The sequence below is a fragment of the Accipiter gentilis genome, chromosome 23 (genome assembly GCF_929443795.1).
Source record: "Accipiter gentilis chromosome 23, bAccGen1.1, whole genome shotgun sequence".
Lineage (NCBI taxonomy): Eukaryota > Metazoa > Chordata > Aves > Accipitriformes > Accipitridae > Astur > Astur gentilis.
In genome coordinates, this window is record NC_064902.1 from 982,610 (window position 1) to 1,008,909 (window position 26,300).

Consider the following 26,300-nt stretch of genomic DNA (forward strand, 5'->3'; position numbering starts at 1 on the left):
GAGTGAGGCCAGTTCCTGGAGAGAACAGTGATTGGCAGTCTTAAGCAATAAGGGCTGGGACTTTAGGGGCCTGAAAGCAGGGCAGGAATGGAGGAGAAAAGTTGTTCTATTACACTCTCGACTACAGTGCATAGAGATACCAGCCCCAGAAAGAGTTAGATGCAGGTAGCTTCCTTCAGTGGCCTCAGATGCCACTGTTTACATGTGTCTATCCCATTTCTCTGTCAGATCTTCCTGTTCTCTTGCAGTAGGGATGGCAGAAGTGGGTCTGTCCCTGTGTCTGAATTGGCTGTGTTAATAGTCTTGCAAGATACAGACCCATGCCCTGATGCATATCTGAGCTGACAGAGATATGGCCACATGTTCACTTCTTTTGCTACATGGGTCATGATCTCAAGAACAGGAACACAGGCTGAGAAGGGAACACAGCACCCGGAAACACCACAGTTAGAGTGGTTTGATCCCATGTACAGTATCAGATCTCAGAGCTGGTTCTCCAGGGTTGGAAGGACAAAGAAAAACCTACCATGCCTACAGGCTGCAAGGAGACTGATTTTTACTGTGTATCTGGTTTTGTTTGGGTTTTTTTTTGTCTTTAATGAAAGCAAATTACGAATGCTAACCCTGTGTCTTTGGAGGAGCAGCAGGCTGCAGAAGTTATTGTGCTGTTCTTGTTGACTAATTCAGTGAGTTTCCACTTTTTTGAGCCTTTTCCTTGTTTTCGCAGAGCGATGACTCGTCAGATGAAGATTTGCTTCACATTGACACAGACGCAAAGCCAGGGCGCAATTCCAAAGTAAAGAAAGAGAGTGGAAGTTCAGCAGGAATTCTTGATCTTTTGCAGGCAAGCAAGGAAGTTGGGGGTTTAGAGTATAACACCAACAGGTATGCACCAAGGGATGTTTTTTCCTCTTACCTGTAAACAAAAATTGCTCTTGTGATTTTGTGCATGTGTGTGTGAGAGAGAGAATGAATTTTGCAGCTCAGTAACTGCTTTTTCTCCAGTAAGCAAATTCTTCCTTTATCCTGTGATCTGGAGGGAGAGGTGGAAAAGTTTGTGGGTAAGATTTTGGTGGTATAATTTAAACAAATAGAGGCATTTCACATCTGTAAATGCTGAACATCCATTTTAGCAATAATACTATAATAGATGAATCATTCAGAAGGAAGAGACAGCTTAGTGAATGCAACTTGAGGGCATGAATAATGTTTTTTAATATAGTAATAATGTAATAAAGTGATCTAAATGACCAGCATTCCTTCCATAAGGCATTGTAAGGTGCCATGCAGTTCCCTGAATGTCGAATGTTTGAAAGAAGAAAATAGGAAACCGTGTACCCTACCTCACACCCCGGTCACCATTCTTCTCCCCACCAAAGCACATGGCTTGGAAAAAATACACTCTTTTGTGGGTATTTGTATACCTAAAATGGAAGTGCTTGCCCGGGCTTTGTTGTGTTTCAAATGGGACCACTGTAGGTTGATGTTGGAGTTGACACTGCATGTTCTGGAATATGGTTCTTAAGGCACAGCACTAGATCTTTTAGTAATCCAAACAGTGAGCAGTGAAAAGAAAAGCAAAATTGAAAAATAAGGTTCCTAGACTCAAATCCTGCAGTTCAGGACTGTCTGGAACAAGGGTTTTTTTGGGGCCCATCTGAAAACAAATGTATGGGTTCACTACCTCCACTCTTCACAGGCCAAGTCTGGTCTTGAACTACTGATAGAGAATTAGGTAATAGAAGCACGTGTGACGTTTCAAAAGAAGCTAGTGGGACTCTTCACATATGGAAATGTCTTGCTTAACTCAAACCTTAGGAAGAAATACCTGGGAAGGGGTTTGGGGAGCGCCAACTGACTTTATGGCTTCCATGCACAGAATGGCACTGTAGACATGAACTGCTATGTCTTATGACCTGTACTCCCGAGTAGTCTGCTGATTAAGTAGATCTTTGCTGCTGCAGTCTTAACTGAATGATTTGTCCCCCGTCTGTAGAAAACCAGAGGTATTCACCCAAGCACTTTCAACCGCTCCACAGGGACTACAGCCTTGGTACTTTTGGAAGCTGTGGGCTGTTGGTAAATGGCTGGCACAATTTTCTAGCCTCTAAATATGCCTGCTGTGCAAACAAAGGAATTATCCTCTGAAAGGTGAGAATGACAGGCTAGGTGTTGATGTGGGAAATGATCTGCAACATGCAGTAAGGCTATTCTTGTTTGGCATTTAGTAAGCCAGTTACCATCTCCACTCTACCTTCATTTGAAAACCATCTTCACCAGGCAGGCAGGACATGTTGGTTCTCCAGGCTGGCTGCTTGAAGCAGCATTTATCCTACTCATGATTCATATAGCAGATGTTGCATGGAAGCAAGAGGTGTGTTGCACCATTTTATATGTGCAAAGCAGCAAAACCAATCTGCTTTAAGTAGTAAAGCCAAATACCACATTCAGTGGTTGCTGGGGTGCCCCAACAGCATCTTTTTTCCTCCCTGCTTTCTCTAGGTCTGCCTTGGTTTTACAAAGCCACAGAACCTGTGGAGGAGAGAGAAGTAGCCGTAGGAGTGGTCTGAGAGTTGAGAACAGACTAGACAAAGAGAGACTGGTGCTGTCCTTCTCACCCGTGCTGTGCCTTTGGTGGGTGTTGGGTGTGCATGACCCAGGAAAAGTACAGCTTGCAAATTTGAAAGAATCTGTTAAAATGGAATGAGAAGGTCCCCTCAGAGAGGAAGATATTATCTAAACCTGGGAAAGATTGGAAGTTAAAAGCCATAACTGAGAATTCCAAAAGATATGCCTTGTGGTCAAAGGGGAACATATGGAATAAGTTACCAAGGGAAAACATAGAAGCAAATTTTAAAAGCAGTTTAAAAAAAAAAAAAAAGATAGGTTTTTTGATGTTAAGACAGAAGATGGAATTTTTTAAGGTTGCAGTGTGGTGACAGAGCTACAGAGAAATCTAAAGGAGGGAGTCTTGCTTCTCAATTTATTAGGCAATTGTCTCTTTCACAGCTTAGATGGTTGCAAGAGATTAAAGCATATTATATTGACTGTTGGGAAGTACCAAGCAGCTCTGTGAGAGACAGTCCTGCCTTTGTGCATCAACATTTAGAGTTTATTACTTGTTGCAGCACAGTGACAGGGATCCTCATCTCTGTGTTGAACTGAGGTGTGCATGCAGAGTCTACTGTAAGAGTTCTCTTTTCATTCCTAATGGGGTGAAAAAAGCCAATGATTTTAAAGGCAAGTAACATAGTCACTACATAACCTTAGAAGGCTTATCTTGACGAGGCTGCTATTTCTAGGGAAGAGATACAATCTCAGTTTAGTCCTGTTTTTCCTCCATTACTACCTTCTCCCTAACAAGGAGTGGTTGATCAAAACAGCCAACCACCTCCTATGATTGCAGAGGGTATGGGGAGAGGTACCCATGTGTCTGCAGCTCTGAGGAAATAGAATATTTTTTGTTGTCTGAGTTCAAGTGGGTCAGTGGTTCTAGATTTTCCTGATGTTTTGAGATTTGGCCCCAACTCTGTATGTGCTCTTCAAAAGAAATAATCACATTGGCACTTGTTGTGTGTTTGACTATTCCTGTGAATTCCTTTTTCATTCTGTGTTATGGTGCATAATGGAACTAGTGTTTGTGTTGAATTTACACTCACATTTGGCAGGTAATTAGACATGTCAGCAGGTAGTTAGGTGTTATCTAACTCTGGGAATAAAGTTGCCAGTGTAATATGACTCCCATGCTTGAAGTTTGGTATAAAATAAGAAAATTTATCAACCATTGTAAGAATTAAAAGAAATCTGCCTTGGCCATGTTTACAGTACTAGCCATTCCATGTATAACATGGTTCGCTGCCTGCTTACAATGTGCACAAATTCAGGGGTAAGCGGAAAAAACAGGTTAAAGAAATGGTCCTCAAAGATTCTCTTCCTTGCTTGGGAGGTGTCTTCTGCCATCTGCAATGGGTTAAAACTGCTGCTCAGCAATGGAGTAGGACTCTGGCCTTTCATTTTTCCTCCTTTCAGCCTGGGCTCTGTACACAGTGTATTTGTAGACTTTGTGGTTTCTGAAATCAAAGTTGCAAACGCAGTCACATAACTAAAGTCTGCATGAATTACTACACTGTGTGTGGTAGTTCAGTGGGAATGTGTCATATCAATTTTGGCTCTTGTATAAACAATTAGGCTTTGGCAATGTGCGTTGGAGCTTGATTGAAAAAAGCTCCTGATAAATGAAATTGCTATGTTTCATTTCATAATTATGCTAGGCTTTTTAAATGGCCGTAACATGATTTTTTTTAAAAAATGGAAGAAACATGATATGCAAACATACTGTGTCGCAACATAATGCCAATGTGGTCGTGTCTGACTCTCAGGAACAATTTCCATCTTTCTCTACTTGTAAGGCAGATAAAGGGTAGGCATATGTATGTATTTATATATATACATCTATATATGAATGTATGTTCTGGATACTTCACGTAGCAGTAGTGCAGGTAGGCCTATGTGGAATCTCCTTTGCTCACACAGTGGTCTGTGCAGATGAGAGCCAGCTCTCAAGTGGGAAACATGGAGCCTTGTCAGACCAGTCCCGGTGCTGCTGAACCCCAGCAGTAACTTAGGGAGCAGGTCAGGGCTTTTTTGTGATAATGACCTTATCTGAATTGCGTGAAACTTTATTCTGTAAGATATTGGACTGTCATTTGCAGCTGACCAAACCAAATGCCCTGGTGGCATTACCTGGATTGCTCTAGAGAGCTGCATCTCCTGTACTTGTGTCAATGGTAGCAAGATGGGGAGAGATGATGACAGAGGTCCTGCAGAAGGTCTGCTATAAATGTAGAGACAGTCTGAAAGAACTGAAATGGAATATGGAAAAAAAGGTTGGAGGGACTGGCAGTCATGTGATCTTGAACTGTTCAAAATTATTTGTTGTTTCCAGGTGTGATTCAAGTATGGAAGGAAATGCTGGTTTTGTACTTGAAATCATTTGAGTTCCATAGTTTTATACAACTGTGACTTCTCCAAAATACTGATAAGTCATTACTGTCTTGGCTCCACTTCTTCTTTGTAGTTCATTTGCTTTTGGCCCCAGGGTGAGGGGAAATGCAGAAATGACAGGGAAATACTGTCACAGACAGAGGATGGTGATTTATCGCCTTCCCCTTACATGCATAACTGTTTTTCAGTGGTTCTTATTTGAAGCATTCCAGAGTAACGGCAGTTGGAAGGGACCTCGGGAAGTCACCTAGTGCAGCCGTCTGCTCACAGCACAGCCAGCTGCAAAGTTTGGCCTGGTTGTTCAGGGCATTGCCCTGGTAAGTTTTAAATGTATTCAGGGGTAGGGATTCTGTAGACTCTCTGTGTGAGCTGTTTGGCCACCCTCAGCAAGGACTTTTTCTTCCTGCGTTGGGTTGGGATTTCCCCTGCTGCAGCTTGTGACCACTGCCTTTCATCCTGTTGCTGTGCCCCACCGAGAAGGGTCTGGCTCTGTCTTCTCTGTAACCCCATGAGATAGTTCTTTTTTTCAAGTTAGTTCTTATTTCCATTTAGAAAATGTTCATTGGTTCCTGTGACTTTCCTTCGCCCTTATCTATTTTTTCCCCTAATGATAAGATGAGACTGAGCGATAGTTATTCAGAGACAAGATGAGCTTACTGTCTCTCATCTCCACCTTGCCCTTCAGTGCCTCCAGCCGTCTGTGTAGGCAACATGGAGAATGGGGAAGAAGTCACCCTTCAATGAGTAATATTCTGCTGAAATTAATAAATTTGATTTCTAAATATGGGGATATAGGTGAAAGCCTCAGTAATTGCTTATGAAAGGAAGGAGATGATATGCCTAGAGATGTTGAACCCTCAGACAGAGATGGCAGTAGTAGAATTGGTTGTGAAAAGTGAGGCACCGGCTGCCTGCATGATATCCTTTCCTAGCTTCAGGGTGTTGGGATCGTTCCTGTGCCCAGACAGCACAGGGACCAGCCTCAACTAGGGAGGTAAAACCTTAGTCTGTCTGTGCTGAATTGTGTGTATTCTTGTCACAATCACAGCTGTTTGCCTATTGCCACCTGCTCTGGAACATGCTGTCAGGGAAAGGATGCTCTTGCCAAGTCTAGGCGGGTAACGCGGGCAATGTAAAAGCCCCAAAACATAGCCTGAAGGGATGCTTTATGCTCTCCTCCCTGATGAAGATAACCGCTAGCAACAGCAAGCTGTTCTGGGACACTGAGGCCCTGAGGCTTAAATACAACACAACAAATAGTTGCAGAGAACACTGTGTGTAGGGTGCAAAGCCATCTGTGCCATACAGACCAATGTCTTCTTCCTCAGGTTCCCACAGAGATGAGTTGCCCTTCCCTGCCCCTCATCACACTGTCCTAACCAGCACTTCAGGCTGGTCAGCCCTGGGGGAGATTTTATTGGGGATGAGTTTTAACAGCAGATTTTCCCTTCTGATACGGTGCTTCTCTGTGTTAATAACATGAAAACGTGCTGCCAGTTTCAACTCTTGGGAGCAGCAGCAGAAAGGCAGTTGCTGATGATGACGATGCACGTGGCTCATTAGCAGGCTTCTGAGCTCAGGCTGCTCCGTGTGGGTGCAGGCTTGGCCTGTCGGGCTCCGTACCAGCTTGGCGTGGGCTGTGGGTGGGAGCTGGGCCTGGCATACCTCGGACTCGTCCTCCACAGCCCAGCCCTGCAGGTCATCCAGGCAGCCACCATGCTGCTTTGGCCATGCCGTTTTGGCCATCTGAGTGGTGCTTTTGCCTGTGGACCGTGCAGCAGCTGCATTGGGGTTTACTGCGCAGTGCTGGGTGTTGCAGGGGAAGCTGACAGTTCCCGGTGTGGACCTCTTTCAGTTCCTGCACTATACGCAGCTGAAAATCACCAGATGCTTGCTAGGCAGCAAACGGTTATTGCAGTAAACTAATCTCTCAATCATGTGTCCTTGTCTTTAGAAGAGTAAAAGGAGGCAATAAAATCCCAAAAAGGGAGGCTGTGCAAAATGCTGAAGTGGAGCCCCCTGCAAAAGGCACAGACTGCTACCAGTCAGTTTGTTGAAGTGTCTTTTTCTCTGTTCATCCACAACATCATTTTTTAGCGAGAGGAAAGGAAAGCAAGGCTGCTGGGATTTGCAGAGCAGTGGCAGGGTCTGTGCTATCGCCAAGTGCCACCTCACTGTGCGTTTGAAGGGCCCTTGCCAGCCGGCTGCTGGGAAGGGAGCATGGGGGCAGAAGCACTCTGGCTGGTTTCCTCCTGCTCCCACGCTCATTTTAAATGTGTTTTAAGTCATGGTTGTGACTCACAGATAGTTTACTTTCATAAATGTTTTTTTTTAAATCATTGTTGAAGCTACAGAAAGGGGATATGGCCTTCCAGAGCTTAAAAATTGCTTCCTGATTCTTCTTGAATTTTTTTTGGCTTAGAAAGCTGAAATGCTTCTAATGAAAGTACACACAAGCACATGCCCTAATGAGAAACACTTTGTCCTGTGTGCAGCTCTGTCTTTATGAGACATTTCACCCACACATTCAGGTTGTGGTTTGACTCCCAGAACCACTGTTTTTGATCATATTCCACAATTTATTTGTTGAAGCTTGTGTTGCTTAAGGCAGTTCCTTTCTAATTTGCCCATTTAGTGGTCAGTGCTTGATGGTCTGTTTGCAGTGTTTTGAGAGTCCAGTGTTTGCAAGAAACAGTTGGGGGAAAAAAATGAAAGAAAATATGTTCATTTCTTATAGATGGTGGAAAATGTGCCTTTGACAGGGAGAAAGAAGGCTAAGGCATCTGGCACAATAATGAAGGGATTAAAATGTCTCTTTCCTAAATAAGTTTTTCGATGTTCTTCTATTCGTTGAGTTGCTAGCTGCTAGCACCCGTCTTAATTCATTTTCAGGATTATTTATAAATGCAATTAGTGCCCAGAAACTCCCATTATGTCTTGTATGTTACTCTATCTGGAGCCCTGTAATGGTTTAAAGTGGATTAAATTAAGATCAAGTAAGAGAAAGTGATGTGGTACTGCTAATTTACTTGGGAAATGCTGTATGTTAGTGGCTTCTATTGCATAACTGTAAAAAAATATCATTACCACAGCAAGTTTTTTTGCATTCCACGATTTGCCAAAACTCCAGTGTTCTGGAATTATTTGATGATGTGTTCTGCCTGATGCAAAATTAATGTCTGGTGTTCTCTGACGGGATTATCATTCTTCTACATTCTTCTATATTGTGTTGAGGGTGCTTTCCCACCTTGCTAAGTGTACATGCCAGTCAGAATTACACATCATTTGACCTCAGCCTACTCTGTAAGAATGTAGTTCTTTCTGTAGTAGATGTGCCATGCCTGTTGACAATTGACAATAAAATACCAAAAAGCAAGTTCAAGTTTTCACCCACCCTGTAGTCCACCCACCCAGTCTGTATCTCCCCAGCATCTCCTGTAATCAATCCATCCCACATCCACATCAGAAAACCCTCCCAATGCATTGCAGAAATCTCTCGAATTGCTTGTGCCCTACCATGTTGCTCTTCTAGTAGATCCTGGAGTGGTGACAGCCCCCAGTGTGAACTGTGGCCCGTGATCATGAGCTTCCTTCCAGTTGTTCAGATTCTTCCTCTACTTGCTTGGCAGAAGCCCACCATGACATCCGCCTCCAGTGCTGACCCATAAGCCCTCAGAGTTGGTAGTAGAGACACTGTGTTGTTGGGAATGCTGTTACAGGCTTTCACAAGTTACCTGACCCCTGTCCTCCCCCACCAGCGACAGCAGCTCCCAGGGAGCTGCCCATCACATGCCCAGCTGTGCGGCACACCGCTTCCTGGCTTCTGGGGCAGCAACTCCAAATCTAATGTGCTGTCTGTGATATTGCTGTTAGCATAAAAATAACTGGTGTCACTTGTGGCGTGCCCAGCTGCTCAAAGGGCAGTAATCAGGAAATCTCTTCTAGCAACACCGTGCAGTGAAAGGAGTCAACTGTTTGTGAGGGGTTCGTGTTTTTCTGCGATCACTAATAGCTCTTGTATTTCTCATTGTTTCCCCGCAGTCAGCCACCTGCCTCACCCAGCACGCAAGAAGCAATCCAGGGCATGCTATCGATGGCAAACCTCCAGTCGTCAGAGTCCTGCCTCCAGACGTCATGGGGTACCAATCAGGCGAAAAATAATTCCATCTCTACACAAAACTCTAAAAAAACAGGTGGTGGCAGCAACAAAAATGCTGGCAAGCGGTTACTAAAGAAAAGCACAAAGAACAGTATTGACATTGAAGATTATGATGAAGACCAGGACCACTTAGATGCCTGTTTTAAAGATTCAGATTACGGTAAGTACAAACAAAGCAGTCTGAGTATGCACCTGGGTATGCATGTACGTATTTGTGCACATTTGCAAATACCCACCATGTTTCTCATGATACATTTGCTCACTTTCTGTCACATTGAAATAGGCTGGGTATTTTGGTAAGGAGGAGTGCAAACAACAAGAGGTCTGCATGGCAAAATTAAGCAAACACTGTATGATAGGTATACTGACTACACAGCTGGTGGTGATACAGGCATCCAGGTAGACTGTATTTGAGGCACGTCACAATCAGAAGATCTTAAGAAGCGTGGAAGCCCACTGAAACCGCAGCAGTCAGCCTGTCCCATCAATGTGTGACAGGTGCTGGAACTTATGACAGAAACGTCCCTGTCTGCACAAGAGCAATAAAATATCTAGCTAAGATGAGTGAGAAGTTGAATTCGTCCTTGCAAAAAGGATCCAATGCTATTTTCAGTGTTGGCAGGGAATGCAAGCACCTGAAGCAGAAATGGGCACAAAGCCAGTTTGCACCAGTTATATCGGTTCTGCCATAATAATCTGTAGGAGCATTTTTGAGTATAAGAAGTGAGGAAATGAAGAGAAGTAATAATGTGAAGACTGACAGGGACTGGAAAGCCTGAAGTCCCAAAGACGGCAAGGAGTTGGTAGAGGTGTGTGCTGCATAACGGGAGAGTCTGTGCGTGTTTAAGTCTCCCTGGCAAGCATGGCCGTCAGAAATCATTTGTTACGATTGGAAAAGTGGAGTGTGCCTTTTCACATAATTAACAGAGATACCAAGGCAAAATTGAGATGCTGTGACGTGTTGCAGAAGGCTGCCTGGCCATTTAGAGTGCACTGCGTGTGCTGAGATGCAGTGGTAGTGCTGGAAGGTGCTTTGGGAAAGGGCAGCTCCATGAAGCTGTTGGACAGGGATGTGGTTTACAGACAGACGCCACACATGAACAAGGCTCTGCTCTACGGAGGAGTGGATTTTCTCATTATGTGTCTGTGCTGCCAGTGAATGGAGAGTTTTGTTGTGAGCAGGCTCGGTTTCTAGAGGCTCTGTGCCACATCTGATCAGCAGACTTCTAGTGTCAATGGCCAAATGCCACAGTAATGCCAAAATCACTCGTGATGTAATAAATGGCAACTGGCAAGAAAATCAAATGCATGTGAAAAAAACCCCACAGGAACTTCATAATACAGGCTGGGAAAAGTTGAGACAGGTAAGTTGGTGTTTATCCCAGAGGCCTGTGAAGGGTCCTCTGGTAGAATGGTTCATGTTCATCTTTTGGATACTCCCGCTCTGTCTCATTTGTCTCTGCCTAGCTGTGCAGGTGTCATATGGGCCAGGAAGGTGTGGTGCTGAATGAAGTGGTTGACTGACATGTCTTTAGTAGCAGTCTAGCTTGAGATAAGAAAACCTGTTCATGTCTCTTCTAGCTGTGCTGCCGCTCCACAGACAAGAGGAAGACTGATTTTTCCTGTCTGAGAAGTTTCTCTGTGTGTCCTAGAAGTACCTGTCACAGTTTAATGACAGCAGCTTCCAAGTGTAACTTGTGGATGAGAGCAGGAGAAAGTCCCCTGAGTGTTGCAGCTCTGTCACCACTCACTGGTACTTCTGGGGGACCTTGCTCTTCCAGCTGTGATGCCTGTAGTCACCACACCTGTACAGAACAAGTGTGCCTCTATGCAGGGTAGAGCTGTTTCCTACACTGAAACTATTGCCTTTGTTTCCTACTGTAGTTTACCCTTCTCTTGAATCAGACGAAGATAATCCAGTATTCAAATCCCGATCAAAGAAAAGGAAAAGTTCAGATGATGCCCCTTACAGTCCAACAGGTAAGTCCATATGGTCTCTGCTGCCCAGACTCAGGCCAAGTCCTGCAGGTCCCTAAGAAACCAGCCATTTTACAAGCAGTGTGGAAATTTTAAGACCAAAACTAGCAATTTCTTTACCACATAAAGGATTAATCCTTTCCAGCACAGTGGAAGGTGGTATCGTGTGATGGGACTCATGCTGAGCAGTGTTAAGCCTTCCTCTGTCAATCAGCTGGCAGGCAAAAATAATTCCTCCGTGGGTTGTTGTTTTATTTTTCTTCACGTTCCAGGTGATGGAACAGTTGGTGGCCACCTTAGCAGTGGTATAACAGTGAAACCCCAGACAGCTGAGTGGCCATGGCCTTTAGGTGTTGACTGTGTAAAGAGTAATGAGACAGAGTGTGGGAATAGTCTCCTCCAGGTTCAGCCAAAGCTGGTGGTCTGGAAGGGTGGTTTTGTTGCGACTCATGAGAGGCAGTGACAGGCCAGGGTGTCCTTAGACCCCTTTGATGTGGCCCACTAATGGGAGTCTCCACAGCTTGCTGTGTGTGTGACAAGCAGCCCATGTCTCATCAGCTTGTGGCACTGCATGTGCACCCCCAGCTGATGGGGCGGTGAACACTGTCCATTTGGAAATGATGCTGGAGTCGCTTATATCTGTAGTGTAGGCAGAAACCTCCCATGGCTTTGGCTTCAGGTAGCTGCAGCTGCCAGTGAAGTTGCTCAGCTGTGTTACGTCTTTATTGGCAGCTTCTCCCCAAGCCACTGTGCCTGGAGGCTGTTGGCACCTCCTGCCTTCGCACGCATCCTGAGGAAGGAAGGGCCGAGGCTGTGGCATCCCTGGCCCTCTCTGCTCAGGAGAGCAGACCCTTGCTGCCCAGTGTGTGGTTATGCTGCTCACACGGGCACCTTCTGCACGTCTCACTTGCATCTGCTTTCCTTGTAGCACGAGTTGGCCCCTCAGTGCCTCGACAAGACAGACCGGTGCGAGAGGGCACGAGAGTTGCCTCCATTGAAACTGGACTTGCCGCTGCTGCCGCAAAGTTGTCACAGCAGGTGAGGTTGCTTGAGAAGTAGTAGCTGTCAGGAAATGAAAGCCCTCTCCCCCAGCAGCAGGCATGCCCAAATAGCAGTGCAGTGCCCATCCTCCTCAGTGTTTATTCGTGCCAGTGACACAAGGCTCAGCAGTGTCAGGGGAAATAAATGGGATGAAAGTCCAATGGTGTCACAACATATTGGACAACACCGCAGCACAGAGCAGGCGATGTATTGGAAGTGTAGAGAAGTATGAATGAGCGAGCGTAGCTACCAGGCTAAGACAGAAGGAGGCTGCCCGAAAGGAGCGTGCATGAACCGCATATCGATGTGTATTTGAGAGTCTGACTGGTGTGACTGACTTGTCTGTGGAAATCAGCTGCTGAGAAGCATAAGGATTTACTTCCAAAGATTTGGTGAAGCATGGGTAGCTATGGGTCAGTCTAGCAAAGATATTGAGGCACTTCGGGTGTTGATAAGTGTTGTGTCACTGAAGAGGTCAGATAGATGCTAAGCACCTCATGCACATAGGCCCCACAAATGTGACATCGTGAGGTCTGCTGGAGCAAGGTTGGTGAGACACCTTGGCAAGTTGCTGGAGATGCAGGTTTTGGTGGCATTGGGCTTCTGTGATGTGTACTGTTGAGTAGAAGAGCTCTAAGAATGGTAGCAGGATTTCATCAAGAAGCGGACTGAAGGTAGGCAAGGGAAACAGGATGGTGACAGACCACTGTTCTCACGGTATGTATGTATAAGTGCAGTTACAGGTTGAGAGATAATGTCTGTGTCCTAGCAGGAAGCAGAGTCTGTGAAGCAGTGGGATGTTTAATATCCTCCATGCTATTGTGAAAGTGTATGAAGATACCTGAAGATAGGAGGTGCCAGTTTTTGTGGAACATCGAAAGATTTGTTCATGCAAAACCACGCTGGTCTCCCAAGGCAGGGTCATTTTGGTCCTGGCTGGCTCCTGCTCGCCGCAGTGTATGCAGAGTTAACAAACAAGGAAGCTCTGCACAAAGCGCATACATAGATGCAAGAAAGGCAGACATGTGTGTGCAGCAGAGAGAGCTGTGAGCGAGATGGTATCCGAACAGACCCTGAGCAGTTTGTACATGGCAAACTTCGTGGGTTCTCGTTGTATCAGGACCCTAAGCAACGCCGCTGGCCCTTGCCGTAGCTAAAGGTCTTCCGGGGATTAATCTGAGCTTCATGTTTGTCATTTTAAAGGAGGAACAAAAAGGCAAGAAGAAAAAAAATACCAAAAAGAAGCTGTCAACCAACAACGCGAACAAACCGGCTCAGGAAGGCAGCTCGCCAGAGCCGAAGCTGGAGTCACATGCCAGCAGCCTCACAGATCACGAGTACACCGCAGGGGCCAGCACCTTTGGGGTCGCCCAGCCTAACAGGGGATCGCAGCCGATGGCACCTGGTGTTTTCCTCACACAGAGGAGACCCTCATCATCCTCGCAGAACAATGCCTCCGCCAAAGGTACCAGGAAACGCCTGGGGTTATGGTGTAGGAGTGGGGAAGGGTGAATTGGTCATGTAATCCGTGCCTTTTGCAGGGCCCTCACATGTTGTGTCTGCTGTGGGAATGTTTCGGCAGGTCAGATCTGGTTGGAGATAGGGCCCATGGCCTTGGCTGTCCTGGCACTGGGGGCCCAAATATGCGTTTTGCTGCTGGGCTGATTGCTGCAGGGTGTGAGGCATCCCATACTAGGAAGTACTCCTGAGCATGCCCTGAGGCTCCTGAGGAACACCTGCAGTGGTCACATCACAGTCCAGCCTGTCTGGTGAAGCCTTGTCCGGGGGAAGATGCATCCGTGAAGGCTGTTCTGCCCAGGGCTAGGTCAGGCACTGCTGTGGCTGGGTGGTGTTTGCACAGCACTACCAGTGCTGACATGCACGTGAGGACATCCTACCCAGCGGGTGTAGATCAGTGCAAATCTGCAAACCTGTCTTGAGAGTTGCCACAAGGGAGCAGAGGAATATCAAACCTTGGGAGTAACACAGCTACATAACCAAAGCCAAGAGGGAGGAAGAGGTCGCTTGTTTTCTGCTGTAGGGAAAGCATTACAAAGCTGAGGCTGTCCTGGAATCTGGGCTAGGACCTCCTCATCTCTGCTTGAACTTTGCTCAGGAAGTGTGACAGAGGCAGGTGTGTGGGACAGGCACAGCGCAGTGTGAAGATTAAGTGAGCGGCCCCACTGGGAGAGGCCCCGAGGTAAAAAGTGAGGCAACGTGGCAGATGTTTCCCGCATTCCCCTATGTTTGTAGTGGAGCAAATTAGAGGTAGTGCACAGTGTCGTGGCAAACAGAAGAACATCAGAGCAGCTTGAATGCGCCATACAGGAGGGTGTGCATAGCCCATGGTAGGTGCTAGGGTCCTGCCAGGAGCTGGTAGTACCTGTGGCTGTCTGCAGAACCAGAGTGGAATGAACGTTTTTGCCTGGAATTGTGTCTGTGGTGAAATGGTTGCATTAGTGAAACAGGTCCAAGCCAGTGGAAGATGTGATGGGAAGAGGAGTGCTGAATGAAGCTGAGCCCCAGTCTGGCCGGTGAGGTGGGCGGCCCAGTCAGGACATCGTGAAGGGACCCTGACCAGGCACGTGGATCACACCTTGTCCGTGGTGTAGCTCAGTCCTCAAAGGAGGGAAGGAACTATGTGCCAAGAAAGCGAGTGGCTCACCTTGCAGGGAGCGGAGCACTTTCAGGACCTCCTGTGCAGGGTTTTGGGACAGCTGGGGGCACCAAGGGGACTTCAGGGTGTCTTGCTGCATGGAGCACAGGAGAGTCCTGAGCCTGGGGACTACCAGATTGGGCATCACTGGGAATGAAGGAACTGTGGAAGGAGATGGTGGGATGGAGCAGAACTAGGGAGCTCCAGGACTTCCTCAGGGAAGGTCTCTCAGTCTTAAAGAGTAAGGCAAAAGGATGAGAAATGAGGAAACTTCCTATGGAAAGTGTCACCCACACTGTCGTGGTCTTTAAGGCTGGGGCACTTAATGCAGATGGGAAAAGTGGAGAGGAGCTGAGTCTCTGCAGGTATCACGCACGAGTGCACCAATGGCTGCGTGGGTTTGTGTCGTGCCCAGCAGTCCCAGGTGCCTTGGCGACCGGGGGAGTTTCTGGCCATAAAGTGGTAGCTGGGCGAGCGGTGGGGCAGCGAGCAGCTGTGGTAGGTGCACCAGTCCCAGGACCAGTACGCGGGGAGCGCAGACCTCACTGCACCACACAGCTCACGAGCAAGGGCCTGGGCTCGTGGTGGTGTCCTCTCATCGGTATGGGGACAGGGAACGTTGTCCACTTCGGGTGTGTTGTAGTGCCTTGCTGCTAGCTTGAATCTGTAGGAAGGAGGGGTGTGTGCGTGTGTGTGTGCGTGTCCTTCTGGCAAGGCGGGGTGCAGGTGGTCTTTCTAGTGCTAGGGGAAGAGAGGGCAAGAAGAAATGCGGAGCAGCTGTGGGACACGGGTCGGTCTCAGTGCGGCGGGCAAGGGACCAGGCATCCCGGGGGCAGTGCTTGGCCCAGGACTGAAGGTGGCATGCGAGCTCAGCACCCCTGTGCCACAGGTTTCCCTTAGAGGATGGCAGAGAGGTGCCCAGAGATCCCTGGGGAGTGTGCGGGACCCTGGCAAAGGCAGGTGCTGTAATAGCCTGCTGGGTGCGAGGAGCTGTGGGGTGCCTGCGTGTGTGCGCAGCCTCTCCCGTGAGGCATCGCGGAGCGGGACGGTGCTGGCGTGGCTGCGTTCGGACTGTCAGCCTGTGGGCAAAGAGGTCACCCGTGAGCAGTTAGCCAGGCCGGGTGAGGGCACAGGGTGGCAGGGCTGGCACTGTGGAGGCCGGAGGAGCCCCAGCAGAGAAGGGATGAGACGAGCCTTCCCCCCCGAGCGGGCTGTGCTCAGAGGGATGCGTCCCCGGCCGCGGCAGTGCGGGTTCTTCGGAGGCTGTGCCCCCCCGCCGAGCCCTGTTTGATGGCTGGCTCGGGGGGGGGGGGGGGGAGGGAGCCCCCACGCTTGAGGGGTGGTCGTGGCCTTGGAGGTGCTGGGCGGGGGGGGGAGGCAGGGCTGGCTGCGGGGCAGCCCGGAGGGGCGCCGGGGGAAGGAGGCAGGCGGTGCGGGGCCCGAGGGGTCAGGGCTGCGGGGCGGCGGCGGGCCCTCACCCCGGTCCCCCGCTCTCCTTCCAGGAAAGCGCACGAAGAAGGGGATGGCCACGGCCAAGCAGCGGCTCGGCAAGATCCTGAAGATCCACCGGAACGGGAAGCTGCTGCTCTAGCGGCGGGGCCGGCGGGCAGCCCGGAGGCGCCGCGCCCGGGGGACGCTGCCTCTCGACTCTCGGCCACCACGACAGTAATCCCTTTAACTTTCAGCGGTCGGAGTGTACAGAATCCTGCTATAAATATTTTTTAATATAGATGTCCTTTCTCAGAGTGCTGAGAGTGACTAGCCGCAAAAAGTTAATACTAATCCCGGCCGCGGAGGAGCGCGCCGTCGCCCCTGCCTCGGCCCCGGCCCCGGCCCTCGGACGCAGCCGCCGGCGCAGCAGCGGCGAGGCGGGAAGGCGCCGCGCCCGGCCGCGCCTCTCCCCGCCCGGCGAGGGGGCGGCAGCGGCCCGTGTCGGGCGGCGCTGCCGGGCGCTCGGAGCGGGCCGGGGCCGCCGGGGCCGGGGGGGGACCGCGGGGGCCGGGGCCGGGGCCGTTGGGGCGAGGCGGGGGCCGCGGGGCGGCGGCGGCGGCGGCCGTTGGGCGGCGGCGGCCGTTGGGCCGTGAGGCGTTGTTGGGCCGTGAGGCGTTGGGCGCGTTTCTCAGGCAACCCCCCCGTCGCCCTGTGTAGCTGCGTTTCCCGAGGCATCCTTTTCCTAGAATGTAGCTTGTACATAGCTTTTGGAATAACCACCGCCGGTTTTTTATAAGGGGAAAGTCTCTCCGGGGCGCCGCCCGCCGGTACCAGCTCTTTGCGTAACTTCTTGTACGAGGAGGGAGACAGTTATTTTACTAGCACCTTGTGGAGTGTTTCCGTGTTTTGTGACGATGTAATTTATTAATGTTTGTAGCTTTTTATATTTGTACATTTCTTATGGGCTTTGTTTATATACACACATTACCGGGGTGCGGCGCCTGCGGGGAACCAGAGCCACCCGCGGCCGTGGGCGAGGGCCGCGAGGGCCGCGCCGGCCTGGGCGTCGCGCTGGCTTTTTTTATTATGATTATTATTATTATTAGTATTATTATTTTTTCGCGACATGTACATTTCTAACAAAGTTTATCGTGGCTATCTATCTATGACGGTGTTTTATTTACCGATTCATATCAAATGCTCTTGTATCGAGTTCACGAAATCTAAGTAAACCTAGAGCAAAGTTTAAAAAAAGAAAAAAAGGAAAAAAAAAAAAAAAGAAAGCAAAGTAAACTATTTCAGGTTTTGTACACAACCGCCTGGGCCTGGCCTTTTTGTGGGGTCGGCGAGGGGCAGTGCGTGGGCTCGGTGGGGGAGCAGAGGCAGCCGCGGGGGTCCCTGCGGGTGGGTGGGAGGAGTGGGCAGGGACCCGCCGCAGGTAGAGGAGGGCAGACAGCCCGGCATGGCGCTCTGCCCTCCTCAGCCCGCTCCCGCAGCAGGAGCAGGCAGACGGGGGGCTCCGCTGCCCTTTTGCAGGCACACTGCTGGGTGCTAAGCCTGTGCCCCATCTGCTACCCGAAACCCCTACCAAGACCTCTGCTTACTGTAGCACGACGAGAAGCCCCGGGTAATTTGGCATGGCCGTGAGTGTCCTGGTGAGATACCCCACGGTCCGCCCAGACATGCCCGCCCACTGCCCAGCTCTGCTCTCACCATCCACCTCCCTTGGACACACTCGTTTCCCTCTGTTTCCCCCCTCCATCTTGGAGGTCACCAGGTGCTACAGGCTCTCCCCTTCTTTTCACCCGCTGAAACATCAGGTATCTCACGATTTACTTTGAGCCGTTTCTCCAGATTGACCCTCCTGTCCCTGGGGCCGTTTTCCAGATACTCCTTGGTTATCACAAGCGGGACTGAACATGATACCCGTAGACATGCGCAACTGCGCTCCTGCAGTTCTCTGCCCTAACTCAGGGCTGTTCACATGTCCCACACCTAGGCTGCTGCCTAGCACTTGGCCACATTATCCTGGCAGTGACGCAAGCCAACCATGGCCAGCACGGTGTTACCCGTTAGCCCTTCTGACGGCCCCAGCAGGCTCAAGGTTAGCCTTGCAGAGTCCTCTACCTAGAGGTAAGCATGATGAGGCCTCAACCCCCAATCATGTTGTATTTGCTTACTAGATGAAAATGGGATGGGATAATACGGAGCTTTTCACTGGCCACATCTTTTCAAACAGGTTGGCTTTTGATGAAGTATCATTTGTAAGTAATTCTTGAAGAAAAGACAGGCGGCCAGGTGTGCTGTTGAGGGATTGTTTCCTTTCTGGGAGGCTTTGCCTCTGAGATGCCTACCACACCGTGTGTCTGTCCTGGGTCTCTGAGGATGCACAGCAGGCCGTGTGTGCGCAGGAGGTTGCCTGATACTATGTGCAGTACAAGGCATTGCAAAACTCATCCCAGCTAGATGTTGTCGGCTTTCAAAGCAGGCAGCCAGTGGTGACATGTGGTCAGTGGATGAAGACAGTGTTCCCCAGGGGAAGGCTCTGACAACCCGTTTGGACTGAGGAGTCCGAAGGAAGGCTGGGAAGTTACTTTCAGCCAAGGGTAAGCTTTCGGCCAAGGACAGCATGACAGGTGTATACAGGGGCCAAGGGAATGTTCCTGTGGGGAACCGGGCACCGGAGTGGATGTACCAAAAGAGGCAGCAGTTTGATCCTCTCTCGTTGCCTTCCAGCAGAGAACTTACTCAAATGTTGGCCGGTAGCTCCTTACAAAGTCACAGGCCAAAACGGTAGTTCTTAGATAGACAGAGCTTCCCAATACGCGAGCTCCCAATCACATCTAGTTCCCACCTTTACTCAGGAGTTCCCTGCAAGAGCAGGGAAACAACTGCCAGCAGGGATGTGCCCTGCCTGCATCCCCACACCTTCCCACTCCTGCCTGTGTTTTCCCACCAAGCATTTTGCATTGGCTCACTGACCTCATGAGAAGCTCACCCAGAGCCAAAAAAGAAGGTGTTTAATTTTCCTGTTGGAAAGGTGTTTTGGCTCCTGGCAACCTCCACCTCCAACAACTGCTAGAGCAGGTGGGTGCCCACATGAACACGGAGTGGATCAGGAGTACAACATTTGCTGGCTGCAAACTCCTGCCTTGGCTCGGGCGCTGGCAGAACTGCAGCAGAATGACCAGCGTCTTTAAGGCCATGTGAGGGTGTGTGCTGCTAAGCAGCCAAATAGCAATTTCTTTGAGGCACGCTGCCTTCCCATTTATGCCATGCAGCTGTGTTCGTGATGCTTTTATGTGTTAGGGATAAGGCTTTAAGCTCCATCAGGGATGATCAGTGATCCATTATGTGTGCTCTTAGATACAGAGCCCAAAAGAATGTGCAAGCAACCTGAAAGCTGTGGCACGGGCCAGGTTTTGTGGCTGTGTTCTGTTGAAGTCGCACTTCAAAGCGGTCCGAGTGGGATGTTCCCTCACGGATATTGATAGAGCGCTGATAGAGACACTGCTGTGCCCGCAGATCCTGGGGGTTTGGCTCTTCCCACATTGCCATCCAGCACCCCACAGTGCTCAGACTTCGTGAGTGTGGAGACAAACCCTACCAAGCATATGACATCTGTAAACACATGCTGACCTTGTTCCCCTTCACAAAGGGCAGATGCGACAGTCGTGCTACTGCACCGATCGCTTTTGGTAGGCTACGTCAGCGTTGTCCTGCAGATACGCATCGCTCAGATTTCCCCTCGGGCTTCCGACTGACTGGACATCCCCGGCTGCTGCTGAGTTTTGGGTTGGTATTGCAGTATGTCCTCACAGAGACATTTTGGACGGGAGGTAAAGGTGGCTGGTGGCAATAGCAGACATTCACCAGCTGGGGGAGTTCACAGTTCAGAAACAACCACAGCCTATAAAAGAGGACCTGTTGTAATAAAATGCCTAGCACCTCTTAAGGCTTGGTGACACGTACAGCCTTTGTTTACCAGGTTTATTGCAATGGAGTTGAGGATGCCCTGTGACTCATTCCAGTGTACGCCTACCAGCAGCCCGAGGAGGCCACTGCAAGGGTCTGGTTCAGTCCGTGCAGAAAACACCCTCAGAAATAAGCAGTGACAGGGCATAGCCACTACAGTCCGAGGGAGACGGTGCACTGGCAAACCGGTACAGAGCTGCAGCTCTCATCCAGTGACAAGGGGTAACAGTTGCTGCTCCAGCTCCCCTTTGCAATAGCCCAGGGCTGACATGGGACGATGCAGTGTGGTTCCTCACTGCCCACGTCCCTGGGTTTCAGCCGGGAGCATCCTAGCTTTTGCAAAGTCCCCCTTGGACGCCTTTAGAAAGCATGGGCAGGAGAACCCAAATGCTTCGTCTTAACCAACAACTCAGGCTGGTCTTGTTTACACACACAGAGGCATTTCCAGCAACACAGGCCCAGGGCTGTCCACAGGCAACACAGCCCCTGTACGTCCTGCTGAAGGACGCTGGGCAGCCTGTCCCCCCTCCTGGCCTGGGGTGCCAGACACACTTCCAAATGGCAGCAAGATGGGCAACTTTAATTGGTGGACAATGTGGTTTCTGATACATGCAGCGTGGCCATCAGAAGTTTGAATAGTGTCATTACACTTTCCAAAGCATTTCTTACACTTCCTTATACATAGCCAGTAGCAAGGTTAGAGGCAAGTGCCGCAAACATCCTTCACACGTTGCTTCTTGGGTGTTTCCATGATGGCATTTCAGAAGGGACTGCCTTGCTGGCCTCTTGGGTTGCTAGGGGCTTCTTGCCATTTTACTCCTGGTTTATCTTGGCTTTTTCAGTCTTCTCCCTAGGAAGAACATGTAGGGGCTTGTTACAAGTCATTCCTCAGTCTGTGATTCTGTCCAGTCATTTCAAATCTCTTGCCTATTTCCTGAATTGTTATTGCTTCCTTTGCCTGCACAGTTTTTGCCCTTCCTCTGTGCCCCCAAACAGCCCGTGTCTTTCAGTCATATGCTTATGCACCAACTGACGGGCTGTGTAGCTCAATCCTGACATTCACTACAGGTAGTTGGTAGAAGTGTAATAGTGTCTTTGTCTCTACAGACGGGCTGCTGACCCTGTGCAATTAACACCATTTCCAGGCAACTCCTCCACCCCTTCTTGGACAAACTCCAGAGGGCTCTGCATTTGACAAGTTCTTATCCTACAGAAATGTAATATAAAAACTAGAGCATAGACAGGAAAAGGGGGGGGGGGGGGGCAGTCCAAGTTACCCTCTGGCTGGCTTGGTGCGTCCCATCGGCACAGCAGCCTCATGCTGACAACAGAGACAAAGGATGCCTGGCGCAGGTCCAGTCTCTCTCCAGCTCCTCAGCAGGGCTCTCCAGCAGGCCTCCGAGCAAGCACGAGTGAAAGCTGTTTGGGTGCCAGTGAGACAGAAAAGTCACTTTTTTTTTCCCCTTGCAATATCTCACACTGAAAACACAGCCTGTACAATCGCAGTGACATGCGATACCTCTAGCAGCCCCCGGACTGTCCTCGCCCCCTCTGCCTTGCCGCTGTGCTTGGCGAATGCTGCCCTAAACTTCCTCTCCGAGATCAGCTGGCAGAGATCCTGCTGCCTTCCAGCTCCACGCAGTGAGGGTACACTTTGTGTTCCCCACAGGGATTTGAAGAGGCCACAGAGTGTTCCACATTTCCTCCTGCTAAGTTGGCCGAGGACATCCAACACCCTCGGGTAGTCTCTCTGTGCTTAATGGGTGCTGTATTGGGCGCTTTTGCAGACTCAGGTGAAATACTTCTTACTTGGGTTTTTTGCCAGTGTGGACCTACCCGCAGGAGGGACAATAAGTGCACCTTACATTTTGCTTTTCCAGTGACTGGCAACTGGAAATTCATAAATCTTCTGCTCAATATACAAATTGCCAGGGAGGTATTTTCTGTACATGTGTTTGCAGAGAGGCTATTGGCTGCTCCTGGGAAACGATGACTAACAACATTTGGGTTTCTACTGTTTCTGTCTTTAAACTGACAAGAATCATTCAAAAATGGACATTTGCCACAGCCCCACATTAAGCTCGCAGAGCCTATGTTCATCTTTCATCTCTGATCAGGGCAGACTCTGACTACACTGCAGAGACCATGTTTGTTACTTAAAACAGTGGCACAGTGCCATCCTGCACTACAAACACTGTTCTTTCCATTAACATCTGACATGGATTTGTAGTACCCACTCCATAGAATTCACAGCATTTGTGTAAACAGTTTTGAAGTTGTTCTCTGTATATCGTGAGAGAAAGTCTGCTTCTCCTCTTCTTTTAAAAGTGTAATAATTATAATTAATTAGGTTTCCTTCTGTTTCCAGTCTGCTGGGAAGACACACTTTGAGGCCCATTTTTAGGTCACTCTTCTGTCAAACTTTACATACTTCTTTCCCCCAGCTAACTGTATTTACTAAACATTTAGCTCCATGGCGTGCTTCTCGGAGAAAGGCACATAACAGCCCATAGCTGCCAGGCAGGGCTCGGCTCGCTCCTCGGCTCGCCCCATTGCACACTGGTAGGCGTTTGCAGACCATGAGTCTTCCTCTCACCTTCAACTCCATCAAATTAATAATTAGCAGTCACTTAAGTGGCAAGGAGAGACATCTTAAAAGGCTTTGTGTTTACACTACTCCTTCATTTACTGTTTAAAAAGCTTTCTTTGGCAGCCCAAGGAAAACACGATGCAACCCTTTCTTCCTGAGGTCACCAGCGCATCTTTGGTTCAGCTCCTCACACCAGCCTGCACACGAGCCTCGTGCCCATACCGTAACGGTGTTCATCAGTCATTTCTCACTGTTATCTGGGAGAGGGCAGTGGGCATCATGGGTCAGACCCCTGCTGTGACCACAGCTCTTTTGCAGATATTGCTTCATGGTCACACAAAACCTGCTGTCTCTTCACAAAGACCCTGCACTTGTGCCGCAGAGGTCTGTGAGGACCACGCGGGTGTGCAGAGCCTGTTAAAGGCAATGGTTCAGTCAGGAAGGTAGCACTAAATCTGTGTGCTGGTTTCTTCAGCACAAGCGGAGGACTTTTAGCACAAGGCCATTTGTGTAGTCCCTCCCACACACCTTCATTCTTGGTCCTTTTTACACTACAGAGACCACCTATCTCAGAGAGGATTTATTTTCCCTGCATTTGTGGTGTGAAACAAATGGCCCTTTCCCAGAGCTGGATCCCTCTTTAATGTGGTGCTACTCACAGACCTACTGAGAAGTCCCCAGCCCCCAAAATTCCTTTCCTTCCTTTCCTCTCTGCCCTTTCTCTTTCTTTTTTAGCACTACGATGTACCTCCAGCTCCAGGCAGACCGATACCCGCCTCATTTCCTGGCAGGCTAAACAAAGAAGATGCTGCTGTGTAGGAACATCTTGGAGATGTTTCTACACAGAACTTCTCAAAGCAGAAGGTGCAGCGCTACACAGCATGTGAAGCTGAGACACTTCGTACAAGTGAGGTGCACCACTGGGCAAATAACGTGAGCATGGCCCCTCACACAAGGGAGTCTCTACAGGGTCCAGGCTTTGCCTTCGTGAATCGACAATAATAATTTAACTGGTTTCCCCTGGGTCATCACCACATCCTTTGTAACATAGGTGTGCCAGTGGCCATAACATGCCGGGATAATGTCATCCCGTGATTCATGAGCAGAATGCTCGAGAGGTCCTTAACACAACAATGAAAGAGCTGCTATATCAATGTCATGGGAGCCATTAGATGGATTAAGTGCCTCTCTCTCTTTCTGTGCACAGCCAAAGAGGGCTTTCTTCAAATTGCACCTGATAAGCTCATAGGTAAACCACTCAACACATAGTGGCATCATTTCTCTTACTGTACCTCCAGTTTACAAGTCCGAGATCTGTAATTACTTTGCTCTCTCGGGCAAGCTGTATCCTGAGGAATTACAGCTGGATTAGGAGACCGCTGCCTAGCAATAACCCGTGGCGAAGAGAATGAGGAAACGCTGGACGAAGCCACTCGGCTTTGACACAGCACTGTAGCCATCCGATGGCTCCAACCAACCCAGGCTTGCAGGGCCACCCTCTCTTGCCCAGCTCTGGGGAGAATCTCCCCCCCAGCTGGCGCTCGTCCCCTTGGCCAGCCTCAAGCGGGCTCCGGGGAGCCCGACACAAGGCCAAGGGTGGGAGCGTGCTGCTGGGCTGCCTAGCTTGGGCAGCCTGGGCTCGACCCGGGCTGGCAGGCTGAAAGCTGGATGATATTCCCGGGTTGGCCAGTGACTTGCTGTGGAAGCTCAGAGAAATCACTTCTGCCTGTTCTGCCAGTAAGTAGCCTTTCTTCTTCCCATTTCCTCGGATAGAGAACCCTAAAGATGAGGCCCATGATGAGTGACACAGTTGCATCCTTTAGCTGCTTAGGTGGTTATAATCTTGCTGGTAATGACTGGTGTGATTCTGTGCGTCTGTACAGCCCTACACCCATGTGTCAGCTCTTCGCCAGGAAGGCTGGATGACCACCAGCCTGCTTTATCTAGACCCTGTGCACTTGCTGGCAGCAGAAACTCTCCTCCACTGCCCATTTTTTTCACTTTCTTTGCTGAACTCAGCAGTTCCAGCCACATAGCCACTTTATTTTATTGCTGTCATAAACCATATTTGGTGGGTTGGTTTGGAAAACAAACACCTCCACAGAATATGGAATATCAGATGCCCCAGTCCAGAAGAGGTAGAAAGGGAAGAAGGGGTGAATGTTTCCTAGCAGCATTTATGTATAAATTTATTGGAGCAGACCATAAAATAGGACATAGAACAAGTTATACAATAAAAAAGTGCACTAATACCGTATGGTTTACATGTCCCTTGCCCAAGGTTAAAGACTGTAACAGCTCCTTTCAACATACTTTCTTAATTCAAGCTCACCAGCCTCGTTACTTTGCCTCAAAATGTGCAAACCTTTAACTTCTCTCAGGGGATAACTTGAAACTTGCTCTGAGAATGAAATATTAATTAGAGTAAAGAATCTCACCATACGCCCCATCACTGTGTGGCCTCTAGGAAGCCAGAGGAAGCCAGACACGCTCCAGACCTAAAGTGCTGCCTTTGTGTGGGGCTTTTGTTCCCCACATTCCACCCGTTCTGCCCTGTCACAGCTGATAACAGCTCCCCAGCCCACTGAAAGAAAACTGTCATAGCTAAGTGTACCTTGGCCCTTACAGAGAATATAAGCTATTAACGAGCTTGTTATCTTGAGCAGGTTTTACACAAATTGTTCCCTGTCCGGCATTTGGCATAAGCAGCGATGACAACTTTTTGACAGATGCTAGTGAGAAGAGAATAAAGATGCTATGGCTTCAGACCATCTGCAGGGATTAAACCTTCATCGCATTAGGTGACTTTTCTGCTCTTGAGACAAAGGAAACTTTTCTTTTTCTCTAGCTACACACCTCAGTTTCTCCAGGACACTGTTTCACTGCCAGACACTTTCATCATAGCTTGTCTATCAGAGCGCCATTTGAAAACCACTGTAAATTGACTTTTTGCCCCTTTAACATCCAGGGAAATTTAATCCATGATGCTCATTAATGCTTTTTTTAATCTCTAGCTACAATCTTCCGCCTGATCCAGGGCTGTTTCAGGAAGGTTCTGGTTGGTACTTAGGCCACCAGCTTCCAGCACTGGTGAAAGCCTGCGCTAGCCACAAATGTGCAAAGAGATAGTAACTCTGCTTTGTAATGTGTATCCTTAAGAGTCACAGCTTTTCATAAGCTTCTGAGCTATGTGCAATGGTAAATCACCAAGAACGTTGTGATTCTACATTTTCTGCACAATGTCACAAATATGATTTGAGGAACAGAAAGAAACATTTGCTATTAAAAAAAAGGAAACTATTAACACTAGAGTTTGTTTGTCCAATGTTTAAAAGTGGACAGGAAATTAAATACATCCAGCCAAAGCGATTAACTTCAATTAAGAAACTCTGCTATTTGTTTTCAGCATGTTTTAGCTGGGTACAGTAGCATATGAAGAGGAAACAACATCAGATGGGACCTGTTTA

At 49.0% G+C, this 26,300-nt stretch overlaps 1 protein-coding gene across 2 annotated transcripts in view; it reads left to right on the forward strand.

The window, feature by feature from the left end:
* Positions 1 to 16,712, forward strand: part of PHF2 (PHD finger protein 2) — an 86,645-nt gene extending 69,933 nt beyond the window's left edge. The window contains exons 17-22 of one of the 2 annotated variants that reach the window (XM_049827054.1): positions 728 to 885; positions 9,046 to 9,323; positions 11,048 to 11,143; positions 12,069 to 12,178; positions 13,385 to 13,646; positions 16,340 to 16,712. In XM_049827054.1, the coding sequence (XP_049683011.1) occupies positions 728 to 885; positions 9,046 to 9,323; positions 11,048 to 11,143; positions 12,069 to 12,178; positions 13,385 to 13,646; positions 16,340 to 16,428 (993 nt within the window). In that variant the 3' untranslated portion in view covers positions 16,429 to 16,712. The remainder of the gene's footprint in view (positions 1 to 727; positions 886 to 9,045; positions 9,324 to 11,047; positions 11,144 to 12,068; positions 12,179 to 13,384; positions 13,647 to 16,339) is intronic. The other variant, XM_049827053.1, reaches the window with a different exon arrangement.
* The last annotated feature ends 9,588 nt before the right edge of the window (positions 16,713 to 26,300 follow it).